Source organism: Podarcis bocagei, assembly GCF_964188305.1.
Source record: "Podarcis bocagei genome assembly, chromosome: 3".
Classification (NCBI taxonomy): Eukaryota; Metazoa; Chordata; class Lepidosauria; order Squamata; family Lacertidae; genus Podarcis; species Podarcis bocagei.
The window spans coordinates 87,343,569-87,370,437 of NC_138127.1; the positions used below are offsets into that span (position 1 = coordinate 87,343,569).

At 43.6% G+C, this 26,869-nt stretch overlaps 1 protein-coding gene across 1 annotated transcript; it reads left to right on the forward strand.

Moving 5' to 3' along the window:
• Positions 1-12,480: 12,480 nt before the first annotated feature.
• Positions 12,481-16,748, forward strand: LOC308582708 (uncharacterized protein). The gene is made up of 3 exons (XM_081186158.1): positions 12,481-12,639; positions 13,364-13,480; positions 16,548-16,748. Exons 1-3 carry the CDS (start codon positions 12,576-12,578, stop codon positions 16,691-16,693), a joined length of 327 nt encoding a protein of 108 aa, XP_081042284.1. The 5' UTR covers positions 12,481-12,575; the 3' UTR covers positions 16,694-16,748.
• Positions 16,749-26,869: the final 10,121 nt, after the last annotated feature.

Below are 26,869 nucleotides of genomic sequence, written 5' to 3' on the forward strand. Positions count from 1 at the left end.
CCTTATCACTTGGCATCTTGCAAACTATAAGGATTTTTCTTTTGAAGTAGGTGCCCTGCTATGCCGATTTTGCATGACTGAGCCCTGAAGGAGAGAATGTACAGTTCCCAAAACGTGCTATGCCGAGCCTGGAATTAGTACATGCCGTAGCACACAAGTATTCTCAGGTAAGAAATTTACATTTCTTCTTTGGATATAATTATGATGGGAGGGAAAATGCATCATAGAAATGTCTTTCTAAGCAGAGGTGGAGCTAGCTGCTTGAGCACCTAGAATGGAGCTCTTGCTTGTGCACCCATGGGGTGGGGTGAACCACCCACGGGGGCACTGCAGTGCGTTTCCCAAGGGTGCCACAGAGATGTGACCTGCCCCAGGGGTGACACCCGGGGCAGCTTGCACCCACCACGCACCCCTTCCTCAACCAGTGTTTCTAGGGACTATATAGTATCATTAGAGACCATTAACATGGCAAACATGAGAACAGTGTCGGCCATGAAAAGTTCATTGTTGCAGAAATTCAACGTTTTTACAGTTTACATGCTGCAGAAGTTCAACATTTTTACAGTTCTCTTTCTTTCCTGGAATTTTTTTTTTGTCCCTTACCTGTCACTCCAGGGACCTCCCTGTGGTATTCATGGATCTCCTCACCCCATTTCATCCTCTCAACAGCCCTGTGAGGTAGATTGGGTTGAGAGACAGTGACTGGCCCATGGTCACCCTGGGAGCTTCATGCCTTGAATGGCAGTTTGGACCTTAGCCCCCTGGGTCATAGTCTGACACACCAAACATTACGCCGCACTGGCTCTCCATTTTATTTCCTCCTTGTAAAGCCAGTGCCTCCCTGCAGTAGAATGCCCTATGCTGTGCTGTTTTGCTTCAAGGAGTTTTACTTGCTGTTACTTGTATGTTGTTAATAGTAATAATGATTATTAATGATAATAAGTTAGATAGTTTTTAATGAGTCATAGGGAAATAATTTTTTTACCTGGCATCTTTAGCCAGTGGGTGACACATGCATTTCTAAGCAAATAAGCATAGGCATAAATGTCTTCTCTGTTTGTTCCTTTCTCTCCATTCATTCTACCTGATACCTCTATCATAGATGGTGTGATGATACAGAGAATACGAGGCTGCATGACTCTGTCATCATCGATATGTGGCATGACTGACCATTTGTCTATGAGTAAAAAATTTGAAAACAAGTGCTGTGATGACAAAGACTTCTGCAATGATCATCTGTAGCCAGGGGCTGAAAGAAACCTGAAGAATGGTTGCCCACCGACGCATTAAGTGATAAAACATCAGACATTAAAAACTTCCCTTCAGATGCCTTCAGGTGTCTTCTTAAAGTCAGATAGTTGTTTCTTTCCTTGACATCTGATGGGAGGGCGTTCCACAGGGCGGGTGCCACTACCAAAAAGGCCCTCTGCTTGGTTCACTCTCACAGTCAGGGAACCGCCAGAAGGCCCTTGGTGCTGGACCTCAGTGTCCAGGCTGAACGATGGGGGTGGAGACACTCCTACATTTAAGATGACTTACATGTCAAAATGGCTTCTAAGGGCTTTGTAAGCATAAAATAAATGCCAAAATCCACCCATAATTAAAACACACAATCAAACAATACCATCAAAACATTAAAAACACCTGTATTTAAAATCCACAATCACATCAATCATTTAAAAATCTACAATTAAAAATGCAATCCAAAATGCAATAGAAACAGATGGGGAAAGGAATTCAAATGTAGGGGCATGCTTGCCTAAACAGATGAGTTTTCAAGAGCTGGTGGAATGCCAATAGGGATGGGGGTTCTCATATTTCAAACAACAAAGGCATACAGAGAGTAGGACCCCATCAAGCACAACTCTGTGTGCCCTCATTTCATATACAGAGTTGTGTTTGATGAGGCTCTCATATTTTAGCATGGAGGGCATTGCAGAGCAGCAGTGCAAAAGACCCCATCTTTGTTTCTGAAAGCTGATAATAATTAGTGCACAGAAAAACTAGCCAATCCAATAGTAAGTCATACATTTTAGACAATAATTTGTTGTTACCTTCTATAATGTCAATATGAAATTTTGATTTCTTGTCTTCAAATCCCAACCTCTTTTTATCTTCTTTTAATATCTCATTGATTCGGTGGTACTGTAGCCACCCTGTCAGTAAATTCTCTACTTCTTCATATGTCCTAAGCTTAGAATCATAGAATCATAGTGTTGGAAGAGACTACAAGTGCCATCGAGTCCAACCCCCTGCCCTCCTGACATATGGTTGTCAAGCCTCTGCTTAAAGACCTCCAAAGTAGGAGACTCCACCACACTCCTTGGCAGCAAATTCCACTGTCGAACAGCTCTTACTGTCAGGAAGTTCTTCCTAATGTTTAGGTGGAATCTTCTTTCTTGTAGTTTGGATCCATTGCTCCGTGTCCGCTTCTCTGGAGCAGCAGAAAACAACCTTTCTCCCTCCTCTATGTGACATCCTTTTATATATTTGAACATGGCTATCATATCACCCCTTAACCTCCTCTTCTCCAGGCTAAACATGCCCAGCTCCCTTATCTGTTCCTCATAAGGCATCGTTTCCAGGCCTTTGACCATTTTGGTTGCCCTCCTCTGGACACGTTCCAGTTTGTCAGTGTCCTTCTTGAATTGTGGTGCCCAGAACTGGACACAGTACTCCAGGTGTGGTCTGACCAGAGCAGAATACAGTGGCACTATTACTTCCCTTGATCTAGATGCTATACTCCTATTGATGCAGCCCAGACTTGCATTGGCTTTTTTAGCTGCCGCGTCACACTGTTGGCTCATGTCAAGTTTGTGGTCAACCAAGACTCCTAGATCCTTTTCACATGTACTGCTCTCAAGCCAGGTGTCACCCATCTTGTATTTGTGCCTCTCATTTTTTTTTGCCCAAGTGCAATGCTTTACATTTCTCCCTGTTAAAATTCATCTTGTTTGTTTTTGCCCAGTTCTCTAATCTGTCAAGGTCGTTTTGAAGTGTGATCCTGTCCTCTGGGGTGTTAGCCACCCCTCCCAGTTTGGTGTCATCTGCAAATTTGATCAGGATGCCCTTGAGTCCATCATCCAAGTTGTTGATAAAGATGTTGAATAAGACCGGGCCCAAGACAGAACCCTGTGGCACCCCACTAGTCACTCTTCTCCAGGATGAAGAGGAACCATTGATGAGCACCCATACCATGCTCAGTCTAGGACTTTCAAGACCAGTGTTACGTGGTCTTGGTGGCCACTGCCAGTCACCAGTCTAGCTGCTGCATTCTGAATTAGTTGTAGTTTTCAGGTCACCTTCAAAGGTAGCTCTACGTACAGCACATTGCAGTAGTCCAAGTGGGAGATAACCAGAGCATGCACCACTCATGCGAGACAGTCCGCAGGCAGGTAGGGTCTCAGCCTCCATACCAGATGGAGCTGGTAGACAGCTGCCCTGGACACAGAATTGACCTGCACCTCCATGGACAGCGGTGAGTCCAAAATGACTCCCAGGCTGTGCACCTGCTCCTTGAGGGGCACAGTTGCCCCATTCAGGACCAGGGAGCCCCCCACACCTGCTCACCCCTGTCCCCCCAAAACAGTACTTCTGTCTTCTCAGAATTCAACCTCAATCCATTAGCTACCATCCATCCTCCAGGCACTGACACAGGACCTTCACCACCTTCACTGGTTCTGATTTGAAAGAGAGGTAGAGCTGGGTATCATCTGCATACTGATGAACACCCAGCCCAAGCTCCCTGATTATCTCTCCCAGTTGCTGAATGTAGATGTTAAAAAGCATTGGGGAGAGGAGGGAACCCCGAGGCACCATATATATGGTTGTTCCAGACCTAGTGTGTTGGGAGAATTAATTACCATATTGGCCTGAATATAAGCCTCACTCTTTTTCCAAATTCCGAAAGTGAAAAGTTAAAGTGTGGCTTAAATTTGTGACCTTACAAAAAATGACTTTTATGATATTGCTGCTGAAACAGATATATGGTAAAACGGAACAAAAAATATGTTTTATTGCCAATTTGTGAGCTTGAGACTGTTCATTTGCCATTTATGGTTGTGAGTGCCTGCAGAATTGTAGCAACTGAATAGCAATTTGTGATTTTAGTGATTGTATAATATCTTTTGTGAACTTGCAAAGGCTTATTGGCTTGGAGTTAAAATTCTACCAACTGCAATGATTTTCAGCCTGTAACCCAATTTTTCCTCCTTGAATTTTATTTATTATTGTTTTTTTAAAATAATTTTATTAATTTTCTGTTCTCATAACAATTATTCAATATCATCATTTAACATCCATTTCCTAGTTTTTCCCCTCCCTGTTGACTTCCCCCAACTTCCATTTCTGGTTTGTTACACCAAATGTTACTGTCAGGGAACTGACATCGGAGCCAGAGGCGGAGGCGAGGCTCTCAAACGATGCTGGAGAAGGGCCCAACAGGGGGAGAGGCTGCTCACCAGCTGGGGAAGGAAATCAGCGTAACACCAGGGATAAAGGGGGGCAGATGGGGGAATCGGCGAGGGGGCTCCAGGACTCCTCGCCGGAGATCAGCGAGGAGAGCACGTGTCCTCCGCTACCCACGCCCTCCCTGCGCAGAAGACTTCCGCGCAGGGAGAGTAGGTGGAGACCTGGAGTCAAACAACTTTTATGCTGGAAAAGGTTTAAGAAATGCCCACTGATGGATTCTGCTAGTGACTGAACAGCCACGAAGTGTAGGGCTGTCCAGACAGAAAAGGTTTAACAAGGCAAACTAGCCAGGAGTGGCACCAACTTGCGCACGAGTAACCCCTACATTTATTACAGTTACATTCTGCTGTTTATACATAATGTTCTGTTATCACTAATTATATTTCTTGTTCTCTGTAAATAAAATTGTAAATGTTTATTTAAATCCTGCCAAGGAGTCCATGTTTTTTTCTGCAAGTATGTTGTAAAGGGTTCCCATTCTTTTCCAAAGTCACTAATGTCCTTTTCACACAGTTTGTCCGTAATTTTGCCAGTTCTGCATAGTTCATCAATTTTTCTTGTCATTGTTCTTTATATGGTATTTCTCCAATCTTCCAATTTTGTTCTATTAGTATTCTTGCTGCCGTAGTAGCATACATGAAAAATGTCCTATTTTTCTTCGGCATTTCTTGTCCTAGAATACCTAACAAAAAGGCTTCTGGTTTTTCCACAAAGGTTATTTTAAACATTTTTTCCCCCCAATTCATTATATATCATTTTCCTTTTTTAAAAAATAATCTTACAATCCCACCACATGTGATAAAGTGTACCTTTAATTTTAAAGGTGAGGCTTATATGTGGGTGAAGCTTATATTCGGGCCAATACGGTACTATCTTCCGTTGTTCAGTTTTTTGCAGTGTTTATCTGCATGGTACAAGGTCACATTCCATTCCTTCCACTGTTTACAGACTAGTATACAAGCTGCAACCATAAATAACTCACTAAGTGCATATCCAAACTACGCCATTAAAATTCTGCTCTAGGGCTCTTCCTCGGCACACAGTTAAAAGCAATATCTTTTCTCAAATTCAACTGCTTTACCACATCTGTTTGGCAGCAGTTCATTCTTTATTCCCCCACTGCATTCCCCCAATAGCAGTCCAGGAATAATTTTAAATAAAGTCCATTCAGCCTCTGTCAAGGAGGGTGGGCATAGGAAAAACCTTGTTAAATTCCTCGTTGAGTATAAATCAAAAGCCATCCCCCTCTTTTCTGAAGTAACAAACAGAATGACATAGCAGGGGCTACACATGTCCTTTTCATTCCGCAGGGGAGGACGGGAAACAAGGAGAACATTTGAAAACCATAAGAAAGCATAGGAAAGCACAAAGCGGAACAGGAACGGAAAGTAATAAAGCTTCTAACCATTGATAGTACTACTACCACGGCTAATAATATTTTTTATTATCATATTGCATTGTATTTTGAGTCATTCCTTGGAAGCAGTTGTGAGAGTCAAGCAGATTGGAACATCGACAAGACCTACCTGTTATAGACCTACCTGTTACATGGTGTGCTGTCTGTATTAAAGGTACTAATCATGCCACAGTGTGTGTGTGAACTGCAGGGTAAATGCCAAAGTCCTACTTCATTATGATAGCTCAGTGTTGAAGTGAAATATCCTTTTCCAAGCTTTTGTCTGAAACTGAAAAGGAAAGCTTTGCAAGCAGAGCTGAAATTCCTCTGTCCCATTGTTGCCACTCCATAGGCAAAGACATCGTCATTTGGAGGTAGGGGGATTTTAGATTATTTGGAATAGGAACACAGGGAGCTGTCTTGTACTGAGTCAGACTGCTGGTTGCTTTAGCTCAGCATTTGCAGTTCCAGTCGTCGTGCCACCCTTCTCTTGGCAGTGGCTCCATGTAAGGTGTGATAAAGTAAACTCAAGCAAAAAATGTTCTGGATTAGAAAATGGCCACCACTTAACTGATGTAGGTGGAATTTTGGCTCAGGCATTAGGTGTATTACTGTTCCAGCCTTCTGCTGGAGAGATGAAACTTTTTCAGGGTTGTGAAAAGAATTATGGCCTCCCTAAGACATTGATCCACTGAGGCGGCTGTCCTAAAGCAGCTGCTGGAAGCTCTATGGCCCATCTGCCCCACACTTGGCTTCTGGACAGAGACCTCCACTGAGACCCTCTAACGGGGTACCCTGAATACGCTGCTGGTTGAGGACAGGATAATGCACCACTTTACCTCAATATTTGAAGACTAGAATTCCACTCAACGCTTTAACTGCCAAAAATTGTGACGTTTTGCTATGGTGAAGGCAAAACCTCCAGATGGGCCAATTTGTCCTCAGACAAATTCCTTTCCAGCTCCGAATATGGCAACCATTGGCAACCACAGCAAGGCCAGGAAATCCAAGGAATCAAGACATGGTTAATTAAAAGAAAACCTAGGGAATAAAAGATGGTTAAACCTACAACCTAGAAAGGAAAACACGTTTTAGAATACACGATAAAGAATGACAGTGTTCAATAGCGGAACAGTCTCCCTTGGGAGACTGTGGACTCTCCTTCCTTGGAGGTTTTTAAGCAGAGGCTGGATGGCCGTCTGTCATGGATGCTTTAGCTGAGATTCCTGCATTGCAGGGGGCTGGACTAGACGAGACTTTTTGTCTCTTCCAACACTACAATTCTATGGTTCCATGACCTAGAATGTAATAAACACTTAATGATAAGGGATGAAGGGAGGGTTTGCTCTTTTCCCTATGAATCTGAGGGAGTCAGGCGCAGTCAGTTTTTGTGCATTGCTGGTTGACCAAGCAGACAAGCAGCCAACCCCAATCAGCCAGCAAGGCACTGCCTAATGGGAAGGCCTCTGATTGGCCTGTTTAAGTGTAGCTTTCTGGCGGGCAAGCCTGCTCTGCAGCCAAGCCAGTTGGGGAAATTCCCCAAACTGTCAGCTGGACACACATGCCCTGGCCAGCATGGATGGCGGCCAAACATGAGGGGCTGTAACCACCCAGGAATGGGGTAAGCAGCCATGTGCTGAGGTCCTACAAGGTCTCCTGTCTGATACTTGCCTGATCTGGTTTAGTAGCATTTGATGTGGGTTCCGGTTTATATCTCTGTATGTTAAGAATAAGTAAAAGTCTGTAAAAGAAGCTCTTCCTTAGCAAACTGATTGGACTGACGGGAGTCCAACACAATATGCTGTACAGTGGTACCTCAGGTTAAGTACTTAATTCATTCCGGAGGTCCGTACTTAACCTGAAACTGTTCTTAACCTGAAGCACCACTTCTGTTCTTAACCCGAAGCTAATGAGGCCCCCTCCTGCTGCTGCAGCACCAGAGCACAATTCCTGTTCTCATCCTGAAGCAAAGTTCTTAATCTGAAGCACTATTTCTGGGTTAGCGGAGTCTGCAACCTGAAACATATGTAACCTGAAGCGTATGTAGCCTGAGGTACCACTGTAGTTGAATAATCCACTCTGTGCTCCAACGACCACCTGTGTCTCCAAAAGAACCAGGAAAATCTAAGCACTGACTGACATCAAAATGATGTCTATACCACACATTTTAAATCCTGTTGCACCACAATCCTGTTGCAGTCACAATCTAATGGAAGTGATTACCTCTATGTTAATTGCTTCTAGGGGGAGAAGGAAGCATTTGTACTCCATTAATCTAGAAAATCAAATGAGTAAAGTGATGAAATTTGGAGTGGCATCCCAGCTCACATCTTTTTCTTAGCATTTTTATGTTATGGGGATGGGAGAATAGAAGCAATCACAAAGCCAAAGTTTCATAACACAACAGGTAATGAAGAACATTAGAAACTGGGGCAGAAGCACTAGCATTATAACAAGAAAAAACAAATGCAATAACCCCCATGTCTAAATGCAGGGTCTGGAAATGACAGTCTATTTGTCAACCACAGCGAAAATTGTGCTTTGTCAGAAAAGAAAACTCATACCACTACCTATTGATTTGCAACTCAATCAATAAAGTTTGGGAAATGGCTAGCTAACATGATGAAATAAACTTACTTTGTTAAGAGTCAGAGACGGCATACAAAAAGATGGTGTTTATTAGAAAATGGAATTTATTTGTTTTACACTGGAATAATAAAGCACATTATCACATTTGTTGTTGTTGTTGTTGTTGTTGTTGTTTAGTCATTTAGTTGTGTCCAACTCTTTGTGACCCCAAGGACCAGAGCATGCCAGGCACTGCTGTCTTCCACTGCCTCCCGCAGTTTGGTCAAACTCATGCTGGTAGCTTCGAGAACACTGTCCAACTATCTCGTCCTCTGTCGTCCCCTTCTCCTTGTGCCCTCCATCTTTCCCAGCATCAGGGTCTTTTCCAGGGAGTCTTCTCTTCTCATGAGGTGGTCAAAGTATTGGAGCCTCAGCTTCACAATCTGTCCTTCCAGTGAGCACTCAGGGTTGATTTCCTTAAGAATGGAGAGGTTTGATCTTCTTGCAGTCCATGGGACTCTCAAGAGTCTCCTCCAACATCATAATTCAAAAGCATCAATTCTTTGGCGATCAGCCTTCTTTATGGTCCAGCTCTCATTTCCATACATCACTACTGGGAAAACCATAGCTTTAACTATATGGACCTTTGTTGGCAAGGTGATGTCCCTTCATGGATCACTGCCTTGCCATGGCAAAGGGGCTTGAATAACTCAGAGAAGCTATGAGCTATGCTGTGCAGGGCCACCCAAGATGAACAGGTCATAGTGGAGAGTTTGACTAAACGTGATCCACCTGGAGCAGGAACCGGCAAGCCACTCCAGTATCCCTGCCAAGAAAACTCCATGGACAAAGACAACAGGCATAAAAAAGATCACATTATTTCACATTATTTGGAGAAATACATAAGGCAAAGTAGAAAGAAAAGACAGTCAAATTCTTTCTGATATCTGTAGTCTTTAAAAAGCTTAAAGACAGATATAATAGTACCCTTTATAAGCTTCTGGGGAACAGAATATATGTGTTAATAAAAATGAACGTGTTCCCTAAACTACTCTTCCTATTTCAATCAATTTCAATACTAGGTGGAACAGACCACCTCAAGGCGTGGCAAAGATTTATTTCTAAATTTATTTGGCAGGGGAAAAGACCTAGAATTAAACATCAAATCCTAATTGACATCAAGAATAGAGGAGGCTTTTCCCTGCTGGACCTAAGATTGTACTATGCAGTGGCCTGTCTCACCTGGTCAAATGAATGGTGCTCACTTAAAAACCCAGACCTAGAAAGGTATTAAAACATGTATGGTTGGCATGCATACCTGGGATATGGGAAAGTCAAAGCGCACAAAAACTTTTTGAACCAAATCATTAGAAAATCTCTATATACCTTCTGGGGAAAATATAAAGACCTCCTCAAACCCAAAGTGCCATCATGGATTTCACCACCCGAGGCACTTTGGTAAAAAGGAAAAATACAAATGGAAATTGGCCTGTATACCAAACAGTATTAAAAGAAGAAGGGAATCAATTAAAACTAAAGAGTTTTGAAGAAGTGAGAGAACAGGTATCTGACTGGTTTTAGTATTATAAACTACTTGAAACATTTAAAATTGACAAGAAAAAAGGATTCGTGACAGAGACCTCAAGATTTGAAACAGACTTAATAAATTAAAAAACCAAAACTCTTTCCAAAACATACCAATTCCTCTTTGACTGGGAAGTCAAGGAGGAGGAGGTTAAATCAGCTAAATGGGCCCAAGACCTTGGTCACAATATAGAGATGTGTCAATGGGAAAATCTATAGAAAGTAAATTGGAGATTTGCGGCATGTTACCTTAAGGGAGAACTTCCAAAAAATGTACTTGACCCCTTATAAGCTTTCCAAAATGTACAAAAGCATCCCAAATACGTGCTGGAGATGCGGAAAACCAGGCGGCACTATGTTTCATATGTGGTGGGTATGTAAAAAGATCAAAGACTTTTGCAATGATATCTAGCTTGAGATTTAAAAAATGCTAAATGTAACCTTCCTTAAAAATTCAGAATCATTCCTACTCAGTATCACAGGCCCAGACATTCCTAGAAATGTAAGAAAAGTTTTTTTTATATGCCACCGTTGCTGCGAGGGTACTTATAGCCACACAGTAGAAAAGCGACAAAATCCCCACTAGATCCAAATTGGTATTGTAGCTTGTAGACTATGCTGAGCTAGCTAACCTTTCTGAAAAATTGAAGATAAGCTTAAGCAGCAGTTCATTTCAAACTGGGAACCCTTCAAGAGATATTTTAAAAATAGTTGCTGTCAACCAGCAAGCAACAACAACTATGAAGAACATTTATTGTTAGAATATTTGTACGTTTTGTGATTTTTGATGATATTGATTTACTGATAACAATGAATACAATTTTTTTCTGTTGTACAAATGCAATTACGAACAATAAATCAAATGGAAAAAAATGTGTTAGTAATGTTTGGAATATATTTTATGGGTTTTTTATAGCTTTGTTAGTATGTTTATAAAAGCATACTGTCATGATTAAAAAGTAGGATTTATTGCAAAAACAAACTTTTCATTTCAAATAATACGGCCTGGCAAAAAAATCAAAGCAATTTCATATGTTACTGCTCCTAAATTGCCAACTCAAACCTTCTGATTCAGTGTGGGTACCCTGATTTCCAAAGTGGGGACTAGGTGATCCATCCATCAGATCTGTTGTTCCAACCACTTCCTGTTTATCCCTGCCCCAAACCTTTGAAAATGTGCCTGGAAAGTACACTACACCCCTGACTCCCCCAACAAGCTTTGAAAGATCAATGAGTCCAGTAGTGGTTAAGGGAGCTCCCTGTCCCAGATCTACTAGCAGTTTAAGAAGGTGGGCTTTATGTTTTTAAAAAACCCTCCCCCGCAAGTATCCTGGAGAACAACCTGCCTTCATGAAGGGAACATGGAGAGATGCTGCTGAATCACAAAAGAGTACACTAGTAATTGACAGGACCTTAATGAGGATGGGAGTGGGAATATGAAATGGCAGAAGGACAAGAGCCCTCTTTCTATGCAGCTGCTGTGAAGGGGCATCATGAGCAGAAAGCCAATATGGGGCCATTTCTGTGCCTCCTTCCCCAATCACTATGCAGCGAATGCTGACTTTGCCCAGGTTCAGCAGTGAGGATCATTCTTTACTCTTGAAATTTAGAACTCTGGAAGAAACATATAGACTAGACTTGCATACAGGGGAAGGAACTTGCAGCCCTCAAAAACAGCCATGATGAGTAATGTTGCTGAGGCGACTGACAGGTGTGCAAAGAGCCACCCACCGCCATGACCCGCCAGCAAGGGCCCTGTTGTCCAAAGGGTCACTGGTGGGTAGGGGCTGTTTTTCTCCAAGCTGATTTTTCAGGGGCGATGCTTTCATCCCTTGAAAATTAATAGCAGCACTGCCTCAATGACATGCATAAGGGGGAACTTTCTCCCACAGAGAGTATTGATGGTAACTAACCAGGATGGGTTGAAATGAGGATTGAACATTTGGATGGAAGATAAAACTATCCATGGTTACTAGCCATGATGGTTACGGTCTGCACCCATGGTTCAAGACAGTATTGTTTTTGTATACCCTTAAAATCACAAATTGTTGTGGAAATATATATAACTATCAGAGCGGTGAGCCTCATTCTGCTCAGTGGGACATATTTTTAAATAGGCATGCAATAGTTAGCCATGCAATTGTGACTTTGTTTTTGGTTTTAATCAAGTCATTTCTACAGATTTATTATATTAAATTAGAAACACTATAACCACCATTCATTTATTGTTGTGCCAGAAGTAATAATATTGATGATTATTGAGTATGCCACGAAGCTCTGGTCTTTTTGCACCTGATCATCTCCCTGCCCCATCCACATAGATATCTCACTGCAATCTTTCTTGTCCTGCCTATGAGGGGTCAAAGTGTGATTTCATGGCCCAGAAATCTCCACCTACATTTGCTTCTTCAAAGACAGAATCATCTTCCGGGTACTTCTGCATACAAGCTATAAATGGGAACAACTTGCCCATCCTGTCGAAATGAACAGAGACTAGTCTTCCTTCTTTCCTAACTTTCAGCTGTGCTGTGGCACACAGAAGCCTCCAGATAGGAAGATGTCCACAGTGTTTCAGATCCTGTTCCTTGCATTCTGTGCTATCCTTTCTCTTCCATCTGAAGGTAAGTTCTTCTAAGGCTGTTAGAAATATTTTTATGTCACTAATGTGGTATGAAGCGTTTCACATAATGCCCTCCTCAGGCATTCACAAGAGAGGAGGCACATAAGTGTCCTAGGACTATTGCTGGCTAGAGATGGATAGCACCTTCAGCATCCCCGGTTCTCCATAGCTAGTGTGGTGTAGTGGTTAGAGTGTCAGACTTGGACCTGGGAGATCAGGGTTCAAATCCCTACTTGGCCATGAAGCTCACTGGTTGACCTTGGGCCCTCAGTCTAACCTATCTCAAGGGTGGTTGTGGGGATTAATTGGGGAGTAGGGAAACCATGTATGCCCCTGTGAGCTTTTTGGAAGAGCTGTCCAGAGTGGCATATAAATGTTGTTGTTATGGTGGTGGTGGTGTACCCACTCACTGTACCTTAACTTATAGTTTCTCCTTGTTTCTTTCTCTATTCAACTTTCAACTCGCCCCAGATGCCTCCTGGACTTAGATTCCTCGTTCCATTATCATGTGCTAGATGTTCTGAAGACAAGACAACATTATCTTGAAGAGGCTGTGCATACAACATATCCCATGCATTAAATCTCTGTTGCTAGTAACATGAGGGGTTTTTTTTGTCATTGAGCATATGAAGATCTGCAAACCAAATGGCTGTGAAGAATACATTGTTGACCCTGGTGCAATGTTGGCTTGGTGTTCTTGTAATAGTCAATACTTGTCTTTTTAGGAGCAATTGTTCGTTATTGTAGTCACTGCAAATCGGTTGCACCAGGAGCTCTCTGTAGACCAAACTTCTGCAAGATTAGCCCAGAAGGAACTTGTGTGGCCCTCATAATTTATAGAGGTAAGAAACCTATCCCAAACTCATACATTCTTTAGATTTTTTGCTCCTCACCCAAACTCCTCATTTTCTCTTTAAGCCACATCTTCATTGGGTTTAATGTTTCAAGGAAGTGGGATATTCTGTAGAAGTATTGTGTTAGGAGTTTGAGAAGCTCCCAACATTGGCTGGAGAACCCTGGAAGGAATATTGAATATGTACATCCCAGCTTCTGAGTAGCCACGTAATGGTGGAAGGACAGGGATCTGATAGCTCCTGCTGAGCACTGTCAGATTCGGTTCTGCAGAGGGTCAGAGGAATAATAATAATAATAATTTATTATTTGTACCCCGCCCATCTGGCTGGGTTTCCCCAGCCACTCTGGGCGGCTTCCATAGAAACCAAAAAACACTAAAATATCATACATTAAAAACTTCCCTGAACAGGGCTGCCTTAAGATGTCTTCTGAATGTCAGGTAGTTGTTTATCGTTTTGACATCTGATGGGAGGGCGTTCCACAGGGCGGGCGCCACTACCGAAAAGGCGCTCTGCCTGGTTCCCTGTAGCTTTGCTTCTCGCAATGAGGGAACCGCCAGAAGGCCCTCGGCACTGGACCTCAGCATCTGGGCAGAACAATGGGGGTGGAGACGCTCCTTCAGGTATACTGGGCCGAGGCCGTTTAGGGCTTTAAAGGTCAACACCAGCACTTTGAATTGTGCTCGGAAACATACTGGGAGCCAATGTAGGTCTTTCAAGACCGGTGTTATGTGGTCTCGGCGGCCGCTCCCAGTCACCAGTCTAGCTGCCGCATTCTGGATTAGCTGTAGTTTCTGAGTCACCTTCAAAGGTAGCCCCACGTAGAGCGCATTGCAGCAGTCCAAGCGGGAGATAACTAGAGCATGCACCACTCTGGCGAGACAGTCCGCGGGCAGGTAGGGTCTCAGCCTGCGTACCAGGTGGAGTTGGTAGACAGCTGCCCTGGATACAAAATTGACCTGCGCCTCCATGGACAGCTGTGAGTCCAAAATGACTCCCAGGCTACGCACCTGGTCCTTCAGGGGCACAGTTACCCTATTCAGGACCAGGGAGTCTTCCACACCAGCCCGCCCCCTGTCCCCCAAAAACAGTACTTCTGTCTTGTCAGGATTCAACTTCAATCCATTAGCCACTATCCATCCTCCAACCGCCTCCAGGCACTCACACAGGACCTTCACCGCCTTCACTGGTTCTGATTTGAAAGAGAGGTAGAGCTGGGTATCATCTGCATATTGATGGACACCCAGTCCAAACCCCCTGATGATCTCTCCCAGCGGCTTCATATAGATGTTAAAAAGCATGGGGGAGAGGACGGAACCCTGAGGCACCCCACAAGTGAGGGCCCAGGGGTCTGAACACTCATCCCCCACCACCACTTTCTGAACACGGCCCAGGAGGAAGGAGCGAAACCACTGTATAACAGTGCCCCCAGCTCCCAACCCCTCTAGATGGTCCAGAAGGATGTTATGGTCGATTGTATCAAAGGCCGCTGAGAGATCCAGCAGAACTAGGAAACAACTCTCACCTTTGTCCCTAGCTCGCCAGAGATCATCAACCAGTGCGACCAAGGCAGTTTCAGTCCCATGATGAGGCCTGAACCCTGATTGGAAGGGATCCAAATGGTCCGCATCCTCCAGGTGTGCCTGGAGTTGTTCAGCAACCACACGCTCAATCACCTTGCCCAAGAATGGAAGATTTGAGACTGGGCGATAGTTGGCCATACTGGCCGGGTCTAAAGATGGTTTTTTAAGAAGCGGTTTAATGACCGCCTCTTTCAGCGGATCTGGGAATGTTCCCTCACAGAGGGAAGCATTCACCACCCCGCAGAGCCCATCGCTCAGCCCTTCCCGGCTTGCATGAGGAAGCATGAGAGTGACACAAACTCCCAAGAAAGCCCTGGTTCTGCAACTGGCAACAGTAATTCGGTGGGCTCCTTTCTCTGTCTCAGTGCTGGATAGTATGGAGAACCGGGGGGGGGGGGGGTCGGTGGCGAAAAAGCTGGTCAGTTAGGTGACAACACAACCCTGCGGAGTGAAGCTTTTGTTTCCAGCCTTACAGCGGCTACTTATCAAAGAAATCTTCAAACCAAACTTCAAGGTGAGGAGTTACCAATTTAATTAGGTTGAATAATTCAGTTACAGCGGGGAGTATTAAAAGGAAGTCTACCCCTGTCTGTGGCTGCTTACGAGCATGAGAGACAATGCAAGTGGAAAGTTTGTGGATTACTTTGGAGTTAGAGCCAGCTAATGTTTGAGAAGGAAGTAGGATTATACAAGTGTTTTTAATACCAATCTGCACTTTTGACCTTTTCAAATCTTGAATTTGAACTTGACCTGAAGTAGAATTAAGAAGTGAACTTGACTTGAATTTGAGATTGCAATTAAGGTTCTTAAATAAGAGACCCTGATGCTGATGGAAGAAAGGAACATTGGCTAACAGCCAAAAATATAAATATAGTTAAAGACAATTATGAAAAAACACCGAAAGAGATAAAAAGGAATTTAGAAATTTGGGGAAGAATGAATATTTCATTGATAGGAAGAATATCAGTTATCAAAATGAATGTATTACCAAAAATGTTATTTTTATTCCAGTCAATTCCAGTAATCAACAATGCTTCAAAGAAGGGCAAAGAGATATTTCAATATTGATTTGGAGAGGGAAGAAGCCAAGACTAAAATATAAATCACTAACAAATATAAAAGACAAAGGAGGATTCTTCCACATCTGCAAAAGGGGCAGGGTGCAGGGAGGCTCAAAGGGGGCATTTAATATTTTATATATTTTGTTGAAAACCTCTGCCCAAAATTTGGATTCCAGAGTGAATTTATGTTGACCTTAAACTCCAGAGATCTGGATTATAATCTTTGATCAGCAGTGGATTTTATTTCCATTGTCCTATCTATAAAATGGGAATATGTTTGACTGATTCCAGGGGCAACTAATGATTTCAAATGGGGTTGAGCATTTCATGTGAAATCAAGTTGATTACTGGAGAAAATACTAATGTTTAATCTCCTCACCCCCCCTTCCTCTTCTTCACTCTTCATTTCAGGTGGGAAGCTTTTTGAGAGAAAACTTGGTTGCCGGAAGAAGACAGATGTGACATGTGGCCTCATCCATGTTGATAATGAGAATGCTTACCGCTATGATATCATCTGCTGCAGGGATAGACATTTCTGCAATGAGCATTACCCATGAGACAGCGCTTAAAGCAGCCTCTAGGCCCTCCACACACAAATAAAGCTTTTGCTGTGTTTCACTTTGGGTTTTCTCTTTTCGTACTTTCTTTCCTCACATTTGTTGGTTGGAACTTTCAATTCTGTCCATGCACAACAGATAGAATTAGATATGACCATCCAGGTGCTTCACTCATGTCTGGTGTGAGATCCAATAATTCCTGATGGAAGCTATGATTTAAAAAATAAAAAGAAGGTTGGATTATATAATAACCAGGACTACAAAGGCAAACCGATAACCCTACTCCATGATATATCAGGTTTGAAGGTGTGTTGAATCAGGGAAGCATTAAGACCTTCAGTTTCCCATCTGCAGTCAGAAAGAATCAGGACTAGCCTTCACAATGTATCCTTAAGGTAAAGGTAAAGGGACCCCTGACCATGAGGTTCAGTCGTGACCGACTCTGGGGTAGCGACGCTCATCTCACTTTATTAGCCGAGGGAGCCGGCATACAGCTTCCGGGTCATGTGGCCAGCATGACTAAGCCGCTTCTGGCGAACCAGAGCAGTGAACGGAAACGCCATTTACCTCCCCGCTGGAGGGGGACCTATTTATCTACTTGCACTTTGACGTGCTTTTGAACTGGCAATGGGAGCTCACCCTGTTGTGGGGATTTGAACCGCCGACCTTCTGATCGACAAGCCCTAGGCTATGTGAATTCACCTACAGCGCCACCCATGTCCCTAATGTATCCTTAGGTGGGTTTAATACAAGGTTGAAATGGTCCAGGAACACACTGGCTTGACAGATGGAATCATAAAGTTGGAAAGTACCTCAAAGATCATCCACAGCAACTTCCTGCCAATGCAGGAAATCCACTGCTACATCATCTCCAATAGGTGGCAGCCCAACCTTTGCTTAACATCTTCTAACCATGGAGATTGTAACATCTTCCAAAGACAGCTGTCTTCTAGCAGGGAGAATTTAAATGACCAACAATGAAAGTGATTAAACATTATTGCATTCCTTGAGCCCAGAGAGATCGAACAGGCTGCACCACTAAGAAGGCCCCCTCTGGTTATAAAATCCAAAATTAAACTATGTTCTACTGTGCCAAATTCCAATTTTGAATCCATGAAAAATACATTCTATTATATGTTTAACAACTCATAAGGCAGCGGACCACAAAACCATTCTTATTGATATCAATGTAACCAACCATAAGATTATTGCTCTTGTTCATCAATATGATATTCTAAAGGTTGAAAGGGGTCTGCATGATACTCTTCATATAGTCATCTCTTCCAGGGACTCGGGAACAATATATCTAAGTACATTTTCACTGGGAAAGAGCAGCAAGTGGAGTATCCTGCCCCCATCTTGGATTGAAGCCACAAGGCAACATGCACAGAGCTCCCCCTCCTTTCTTCTCTAACTGCATAATGCTTATGACAACCTGGCGTCTCATACTGAATGTAAATGAACTGTGAAAAGACTCTGTGAATTGAAAGTGGAGAGCAGTATGTACTATTTTGTCACACATGAAATTTTTAATTAATTGATTGATTGATTAAACAGAGTGCTTCTACTTCTTTTTTACCTTTACTTCCCTTCAAATAACACAGCATGGCAAAAAAGCAAAGCAATTTAATATGGAAATGCTACTAAATTGCCAGCTCATCCCTTCTGATTCAGTGTGGATACCCTGACTCCCAAAGTAGGGACTAGGGGATCCATCCATCAGATCTGTTGTTCCAACCACTTCCTGTTCATTACTGTTCCAAATCTTTGAAAATGTGCCTAGAAAGTAGAGTACACCCCTGACTCACCCAAAAAGCTTTGAAGATCAATGTGCCTAGTAGTGTACCTCCTTCCCCAATAGCTATGCAGCGAATGCTGACTTTGCCCAGGTTTTGCACTGAGGATCATTCTCTACTCATGAAATTTAGAACTCTGGAAGAAACGTATATATTTGCATACAAGAGAAGGAACCTTCAGCCCTCAAAAACAGTCATGATGAGTGATGTCGCTGAGGCAACTGACAGGTGTGCAAAAAGCCACCTCCCGCCATGACCCGCCAGCAATGTTGTCCCAAGGGTCATTGGTGGGCAGGGGCTGTTTTTCTCCAAGCTGGTTTTTCAGGGGCGATGCTTTTATCCCTTGAAAATTAATAGCAACATTGCCCCATTGACACGCAAATGAGGAACTTTCTCCCACAGAAAGTACTGATGGTAGCTAACCAGGATGGGTTGAAATGAGGATTGGTCATTTGGATGGAAGATAAAACTATCCACACTATTAGCCATGATGGGTTCTTCAGCTCTTCTGCATTGCTCGGTCTCATGTCTCTCATCTTTCTCTTGGCAATGCCCCATAGATTCTCTATGGGGTTCAGGTCAGGCGAGTTTGCTGGCCAATCAAGCACAGTAATCCCATGGGCACTCAACCAGGTTTTGGTACTTTTGGCAGTGTGGGCAGGTGCCAAAGTCCTGCTGGAAAATGAAGTCAGCATCCCCATAAAGCTAATCTGCGCAAGGAAGCATGAAGTGCTTGAAAATCTCCTGGTAGATGGCTGTGTTGACCCTGGACTTAATGAAGCACAGTGGGCCATAACCAGCTGGTGACGTGGCTCTCCAAATCTCTTTTCTGATGAGAGCAGCTTTTGCATCTCATTTGGAAACCAAGGATCCAGAGTCTGGAGGAAGAATGGGGAGGCATACAATGCCAGATGCTTGAAGTCCAGTGTGACGTTTCCACAGTCTGTGTTGATTTGGGGAGCCATGTCATCTGCATGCTTCTCAGAGGTCCAATATTGCTCTATTTGCAATCCTTGTATTGCTGATTTCATTTAATATTCCAATTTTCTGAGATTGTTAATTTGGGGTTTTCATCAGCTGTACGCCATGATCATCACAATTATAACAAATAAAGGCTCGACATATCTCGATTTGCATGTCATGAGTCTATCTCATATATTAGTTTCACCTTTTAAGTTGGATTACTGAAATAAATGAACTTTTCCACAATATTGTAATTTTCTGAGTTTCACCTGTATATATAAATATTAGAGCAATGAGCCTCATTCTGCTCAGTGGGACATATTTTTAAATAGGCATGCAACATGAAGCTCTGGCCTTTTTACACCTGATCTGGGAGGACGGTGCTTGAGGTGTTGTTGGGGAGGGAGTGGTTGCTCTTGTGGCTGCTGGGTTTGTTTGGGTTTCTGTATCTTCTGCTGCGATTTATTGAAATTGTTCAGTTTGGTTTTGCATTTACTATTGATGGCTACTTTTGAGATGTTGTAGTTATGCATTTTTTCATTATGTAAGCTGCCTTGAGTATGGTTTGAACTGTAGAAAGGCAGAATGCAAATAAAAATATGTATGTATGTATGTATGTATGTATGTATGTATGTATTATTACACGTCTTGTCCTGCAGGGCCAAATGTGCCAGTGGAGACTTGCAGAGCCCATTGTAGCCCTGAGCTAAAAGACTCTGTTCCTCCCACACATCATTATTGTCCTGTAATGATTGGCCAGTTCATAATGTCACGGCCCACCAGTTTATCTTTATAAGTCCTTTCTGAGTACACTGTGATCTGTAGAGTGGTTCTAACAGGAACAGAGGAAGAAGCTTTTCTACTCTGGTGGAATCCAGTGAAGGTCTGCATTTGTTCCTCTATTACTTAGGCTTCTGCTGCGACATACACAGTGTCTTCTGCTTCCAAGATGTCCACCCCAGGCCTACTTTTTCTGGTAATCTGTGCTTTCCTGTGCCTTATACCTGGAGGTATGTTTTCTTCTTCTTCCGAGAGTTGGGGAAAGCATTATCAACCAAGGGAGATAGGTTCAAGGCAGGTAGACTGGGCCAAAGGAGAAGGAAAATGTAACGTAGGTAGATTCACATCGAAATATGAACCAAACCAAATTTCTCCCTCCTCCATAGAATCTCAGCTAAGCCAATAAAATGACCCTGATTCTGTTATCTGCTGCCACTTGATGGAAGGATTGTTTTTAGCTGACAACTGAAGGAGAGGGAGAGCTAAAGACAACAGTAGTTGCAGTCGAGTGGATGGAGTGGTCCTGCTTCACATTTGCACCTTTCCTGCCAACTGCTACAGCCTGCTGAGATATACTTATTTATTTATTTATTTATTTATTTATTTATTTATGCCACTCTCCCTAATATTTAAATTGGAATGCCAAGGTAGAGGTATCTCGGTAGAGATACTTTGCAAATACAGAATGAACTCAAGCTGTGGTCAAATCAAGATGAAGAAGAAGAAGAAGAGTTTGGATTTGATATCCCGCCTTTCACTCCCTTTAAGGAGTCTCAAAGCGGCTAACATTCTCCTTTCCCTTCCTCCCCCACAACAAACACTCTGTGAGGTGAGTGGGGCTGAGAGACTTCAGAGAAGTGTGACTGGCCCAAGGTCACCCAGCAGCTGCATGTGGAGGAGCGGGGAAGCGAACCTGGTTCACCAGATTACGAGACCATCATCTCAGAGCTGGGGACGGATGGGTCAATTTATTTCCATCCTGTGCCAACTCCTTTTAATCCCATTTGGGGCAAATTATGTAAGGAAAAATCAACCCAGCTTTTCAAGCAGCAATATTGAATATTCTGAAGAGGTGGTCTGTGGAATGCCTCTTTCCCTCTTTAGTATTTTCCAGCTGCTTAGAGCAGCTCTGAGGCCATGTGGCAAAACAAAATTGTGATCTCAGGAATTGACAGTGCTGTCCCTTCCTGGGGAATGGTAATGTAGAAAGGGATGCCTGCCCATTTGGGGAAAATTATGTAAGGAAAAATCAACCCAGCTTTTCAAGCAGCAATATTGAATATTCTGAAGAGGTGGTCTGTGGAATGCCTCTTTCCCTCTTTAGTATTTTCCAGCTGCTTAGAGCAGCTCTGAGGCCACGTGGCAAAACAAAATTGTGATCTCAGGAATTGACAGTGCTGTCCCTTCCTGGGGAATGGTAATGTAGAAAGGGATGCCTGCCCCTGTGTGCCTATGGGGGCAGCAATTGTAAGATACCAATACAAGAAAGAAAGAGAGAGAGAAAGAAAGAAAGAAAGAAAGAAAGAAAGAAAGAAAGAAAGAAAGAAAGAAAGAAAGAAGAGGGAAGGGGACAGAAGGAAAGGAAGCTGAGTCTGGGCCCATTACCCTTTTTCCATTGTCTGAAAGTAAGTTTACAGATTCAAATATCTGAAATCAGGCATTCTGAAAACAAGATAGTTTTCCATTTCTTTTTTTGAAGTACACTGTCTGTGAACATTCCGTCAATGTTGTTTTTGTAACCTAGGGGCTGCCAAAGTGTCACCCATAAGTGGATATGCATCCACAGGCACATCCCTGGTACCTACGACATCCCCTCTCCGCCCCTTGAGGAGGCAAGACTTGAAAGAAGAGCCCTATTTGTCACCCGTAGACCAGATAGTGATGTGTGCTTGGTTGCAATGTGTTGCCCATGTCAATTTTTCTTGTTTATAAATATGTCCATAGTCCCCAAAGAGTTAACAATCCTTGTACTAACCTAAGGCAGGGTTCCCAAACTTGGGGGTCTCCAGCTGTTGTTGGACTACAAGTTGCATCATCCCTAAATAGCAGGATCTGTGGTCAGGGATGATGGGAAATGTAGTCAAAAAACAAACAGAGGCCCAAGTTTGGGAAACCCTGACCTAAGGGATTACTTTCTTGCCGAGAATATGAAGATTTCCAACCAAACGGCTACAAGGCTACCCTCCTTTATTCACATGAGACTTTGTCTTTTGGAGCAGATGCTCTCCAGTGTTCATTCTGCGTAGCCAAGGAAGAAGGAGGAAAATGCGAAATGAGTACCTGTGAAATTGATGGTGAAGGACATTGTATTGCATTAATTTTCTATAAAGGTAAAAAAAAAAAACATCACCTGCTATAAGGTTGCACCTTCTTTGGGCTCCATATTCCCTTTCCCCTTAAGTGTCTTTTTTTTTGGGGGGGGGGCTTAGCGATACAATAAAGGGAAATAGAATTCAATGTGGCACTAAGTGAGGAATGTGGGGGTGGGGGTGGAAAAATTAGATTCTAGTGACGAATTTCAAAAACAGAAGAGGTGGGGTCCCTAGATCCAAAGAGCAGGGCTAGCACACAGAAAGACCCAGCAGGGTTTAAAATCATGTCACACTTTGTGCAGTAGGACAGCGTGGGGATAGGCTGTTAAAGCTGCTTTAATATCCCATTTAATCCACTAAAACAGTGAACCCCTTTCTATCCCTCTTAGCATTTAAAACACCACACGTTGTTAAGGAAGTTTTCAAATGCTTTACTTACAGATGCAAAAGACTGATTTATTATTTGTTCCACGCAGTGGCAAGCAGAAATCAGGTAGAATGCTCTTTGGTGGAAAACATAGAAGTTTCGTTTCAAAAACGCAGTCTGAGCTTGTAGGGAGCAAGCTCAGACACATTGAATGGTGGAAGAGAGTGTGGAAAGGAAGAGAAGGCTTGACTTCTTCCCTCACTGGAGAAGACAGTGTGGGACCTCAATGATTCTAGAAAACACAGTTTTCTGGTATTAACCCCTTCATACACTAACTAGCACTCATGCACAATTATGTTTGACTGCAATGTCCCACAGTATGCATATGGGTAGCAAGGTCTGATCACATAACAAGTACCCCCCCACACCTTTCCTTCCCATATGAACTGCTTAAACCTGTTCTGGGTTTCTGCTAGAGCAGATTAGGGAGCAGGGGAGGAGTGTGTGCCTATACCCAGAATAGCTTTGTTCCCCAAGAGTAATAAATTTTGTGTTTCTTCTTTCCTTCAGTCATCAGTATTACCAGACTATTTATTTCTAAGCTCTGCAGAACTCTCAGTAGGGGGCACAGCTCAAAGGAGAGCAGTTTAGATCTTTTAGGTGAAATTCAGTTAATCATTGTGGTGGCAATAGTGATGCAAACATTCACTCTTTTCTCTCCTCTTTTTCCTGCTTTCTGTCCCTTTTCTCAGGTGAGGAAGTTTATGAAAAAATGCTTAGTTGTTCAAAGAAGGGTGAGGTCCCCTGTGATACAACCACTGATGACCCAAGACATGGCAGGCGTTATAAATTCAAGTGCTGTGATGAAAGTGATCTCTGCAATTCAAAGTTTTAAGACTCTGCTCACTTGCAGACAATAAAAGCTTATGCTCTTAGCTTGTCAACTTTTCTTTGAATGTTCTTTATGCAGTGAGGTCATAGTCTGAGACAGTGGCACCAGGTGAGTTCAAAACAGCCAGTACTATTTCTGCAGCAGTGTCCCAAACCTACCCAATCAGCGTGTAAAGGGAGCTTTTGGGCCACTGTACTTTCTAAAACTAAGTATCTGGAAACACTGCAATCACAAGGGGCTTTGGATTCAAGAGAATGGTGTGCAAGTTCTGTTAAGCACAATGTGTCAATTATTTGGTTAATTAAAAAGAATTCAATGGATTCCTAAATCCAAAGGCGGGGCTAAATACTCTCCAGTAAGAGAGAGCCCAGGGAAGAGTTTTTAGAAGTCACAAAACATGCAGCAGTAAAGCATGGGAATATAGGCAATTAGATCATTTTAAATATCCCATTCTAAGTCAGTTCCAGTGCTTTCCTTTAGCATTTGACATAGCACATTGGTTAGTAAGTTAAAATGGTTCTTACTTACAAACTTCTAAAGTTTGATTCATGCATTTTCCCATAAAGCGGCAAGAAAAACTGGAAGAAACCTTGGGTTAAAAATATGGTAAAGTTTATGTAAACACACGGTCTAAGCCGGGAGCCCGTGGTTCAGACCTCCATTACATATGGCATTCACATGGTGGGCTGAATAAACAAAGCAATTTTCTAAGCCTTCAGCACCAGAGGGGAGGGGGCATGATCAAAGTCTAGGAAAAGAGTTTTGTGGTTTTAACCTCTTCATGTATTAACTAGTACTAAACACACTGGTTGTATGAGGCTGCAATTACCTCACAAAATGGAACTTCATGGAAAACACATCTGAAGTAATTCCAAAGCATTATATTAGAAAATATTAGATCTAGCTGAAAGACAACATATGGAGATATGTAAGGTCCACTGTGGGGACCTTAAGTTTCTGGAAGTCCCGGAGGGTGAATGGGGCCGGCCTGAGTTTGGGACCCCCAGTAGGACACAGTTTCCTGAAGGTCCTTGCCGAGATTATGGATATAGTTGAGCCCGTGTCAAGCTCCATGCGGCATGGGGCCCCCTCTATCTGTACCTCTACATAAATTTTCTCTACGTTAGGGTGGGGCAACTGGTATACCTGGAAGTCCGTGAGCTCTGTAGAGTTGCCTTGGTGCGTTGGGCCCCGGAACCTGGGGCTCTTGGATTGGTCATCTGATGCCTGGCGTCGGGTAGGCCGAGCTCGACACACCCGAGCGATGTGTCCCAATTTTCTGCACTGCCTGCACTCTGCATTGCGGAAACGGCAGGTCCTCCTCTCGTGACTTTCCCCGCAGCTTGTGCAGTTCCCTCCTTCTCGTCGAGGCAGCTGTGGTATGTGGGCTGCTTGAGTGCGCTGCTCTACTCGGAGCACCTCCTCCCTGTCAGATCCTGAGTCGTCGGTGAGGTCTTCATGGTGGACCCTTGGTTGGGGTGGCAGGCTCAGCCGTGCCTCCTGCGTCGACCTCTTGGCAGCTTCCGTTGCCAGGGCCTCCTCCAGAGCAACCTGGAACGTTAGGTCCTTCTTGGCGTAGAGGCGTCGTTGCAGCTTCTCATCCTTCAGGCCACCGACGAGGCGGTCACGAAGCATGTTCTCCAGCTCTGAGAAGTTGCAGAACCGGGCAGCTTGGCGGAGAGAGGTCACAAACCCAGTTATGGGTTCCCCAGGGGCTTGCCGCTTTGCGTAGAAGACATTTCCACGAGCCACCACTGAGGGCTGCAGCGAAAAGTGTCCCTTCAGCTGTTCCATTATTGTTTTGTATGGAACAGTAGCGACGTCATCAGGTGCAAGGAGAGCCCGGGCGATTTCAAATGTCTCCTCTCCGCAGATGCTGAAGAATATCGCCCTCTTCTTGGCGTCTTCTTCATCAGTGACCCATTTTGGCTTCTAGGAGGAAGGTGAAACGGGAGGCATACGCTTCCCAGTCTCCAGATGCTGGGTTGAACGGCGAGAAACTGCTGTCGGTTGCCATTCTGAGTTCATTGTGTCCCGGAGCTGAAGCCTGGATACACGGTGCGAGGCAGTGGTGCGGCAGGTGGCGGTGCTGCGGTGCTGTGTGTTGCAGTCAGCTCAGCGGGATCCCACCTTCGTCGCCAGTGAAATATACTCAGAGTCGCAAAGTGATTTCATGCTCTTTATTCATCTCAAAGTGGTGAGGAGGAATGAATGAAAGTCCCCTCAAAGTATCTGCTTTATATACATTATTTACACAATGGGCTGCACATGATTGGTTAATTCTGGAATTCTACTGTAAGCCATTCAGGTTGTGGATTCACTTATATCTGGAGCATGATTGGGTGGTTCCTGCCAACCAATCATACTGCTGCATTGTTCTAGGACCAATCAGACTGCTGCATTCTGAATCCTATTGTTCTAGGACCAATCAGACTGCTGCAATTTGGATCCTATTGTTCTAGGACCAATCCTACTGCTGCAGTTTGGATCCTATTCAACTCAGTACATAACAGATTATATAATAATCAGGACTACAAAGGCAAACCGATAACCCTACGCCATGATATATCAGGTTTGAAGGTATGTTGAATCAGGGAAGCATTAAGACCTTCAGTTTCCCATCTGCAGTCAGAAAGAATCAGGACTAGCATCATAGCCTTCAGAATGTATCCTTAAGGTAAAGGTAAAGGGACCCCTGACCATTAGGTCCAGTCGTGACCGACTCTGGGGTTGTGGCACTCATCTCGCTTTATTGGCTGAGGGAGACAGCATACAGCTTCCGGGTCATGTGGCCAGCATGACTAAGCCGCTTCTGGCGAACCAGAGCAGTGCACGGAAACACCATTTACCTCCCCGCTGGAGCGGGACCTATTTATCTACTTGCACTTTGACGTGCTTTTGAACTGGCAATGGGAACTCACCCCGTTGTGGGAATTTGAACCGCCGACCTTCTGATCGACAAGCCCTAGGCTCTGTGGTTTAACCCACAGCGCCACCCATGTCCCTAATGTATCCTTAGGTGGGTTTAATACAAGGTTGAAATGGTCCAGGAACACACTGGCTTGA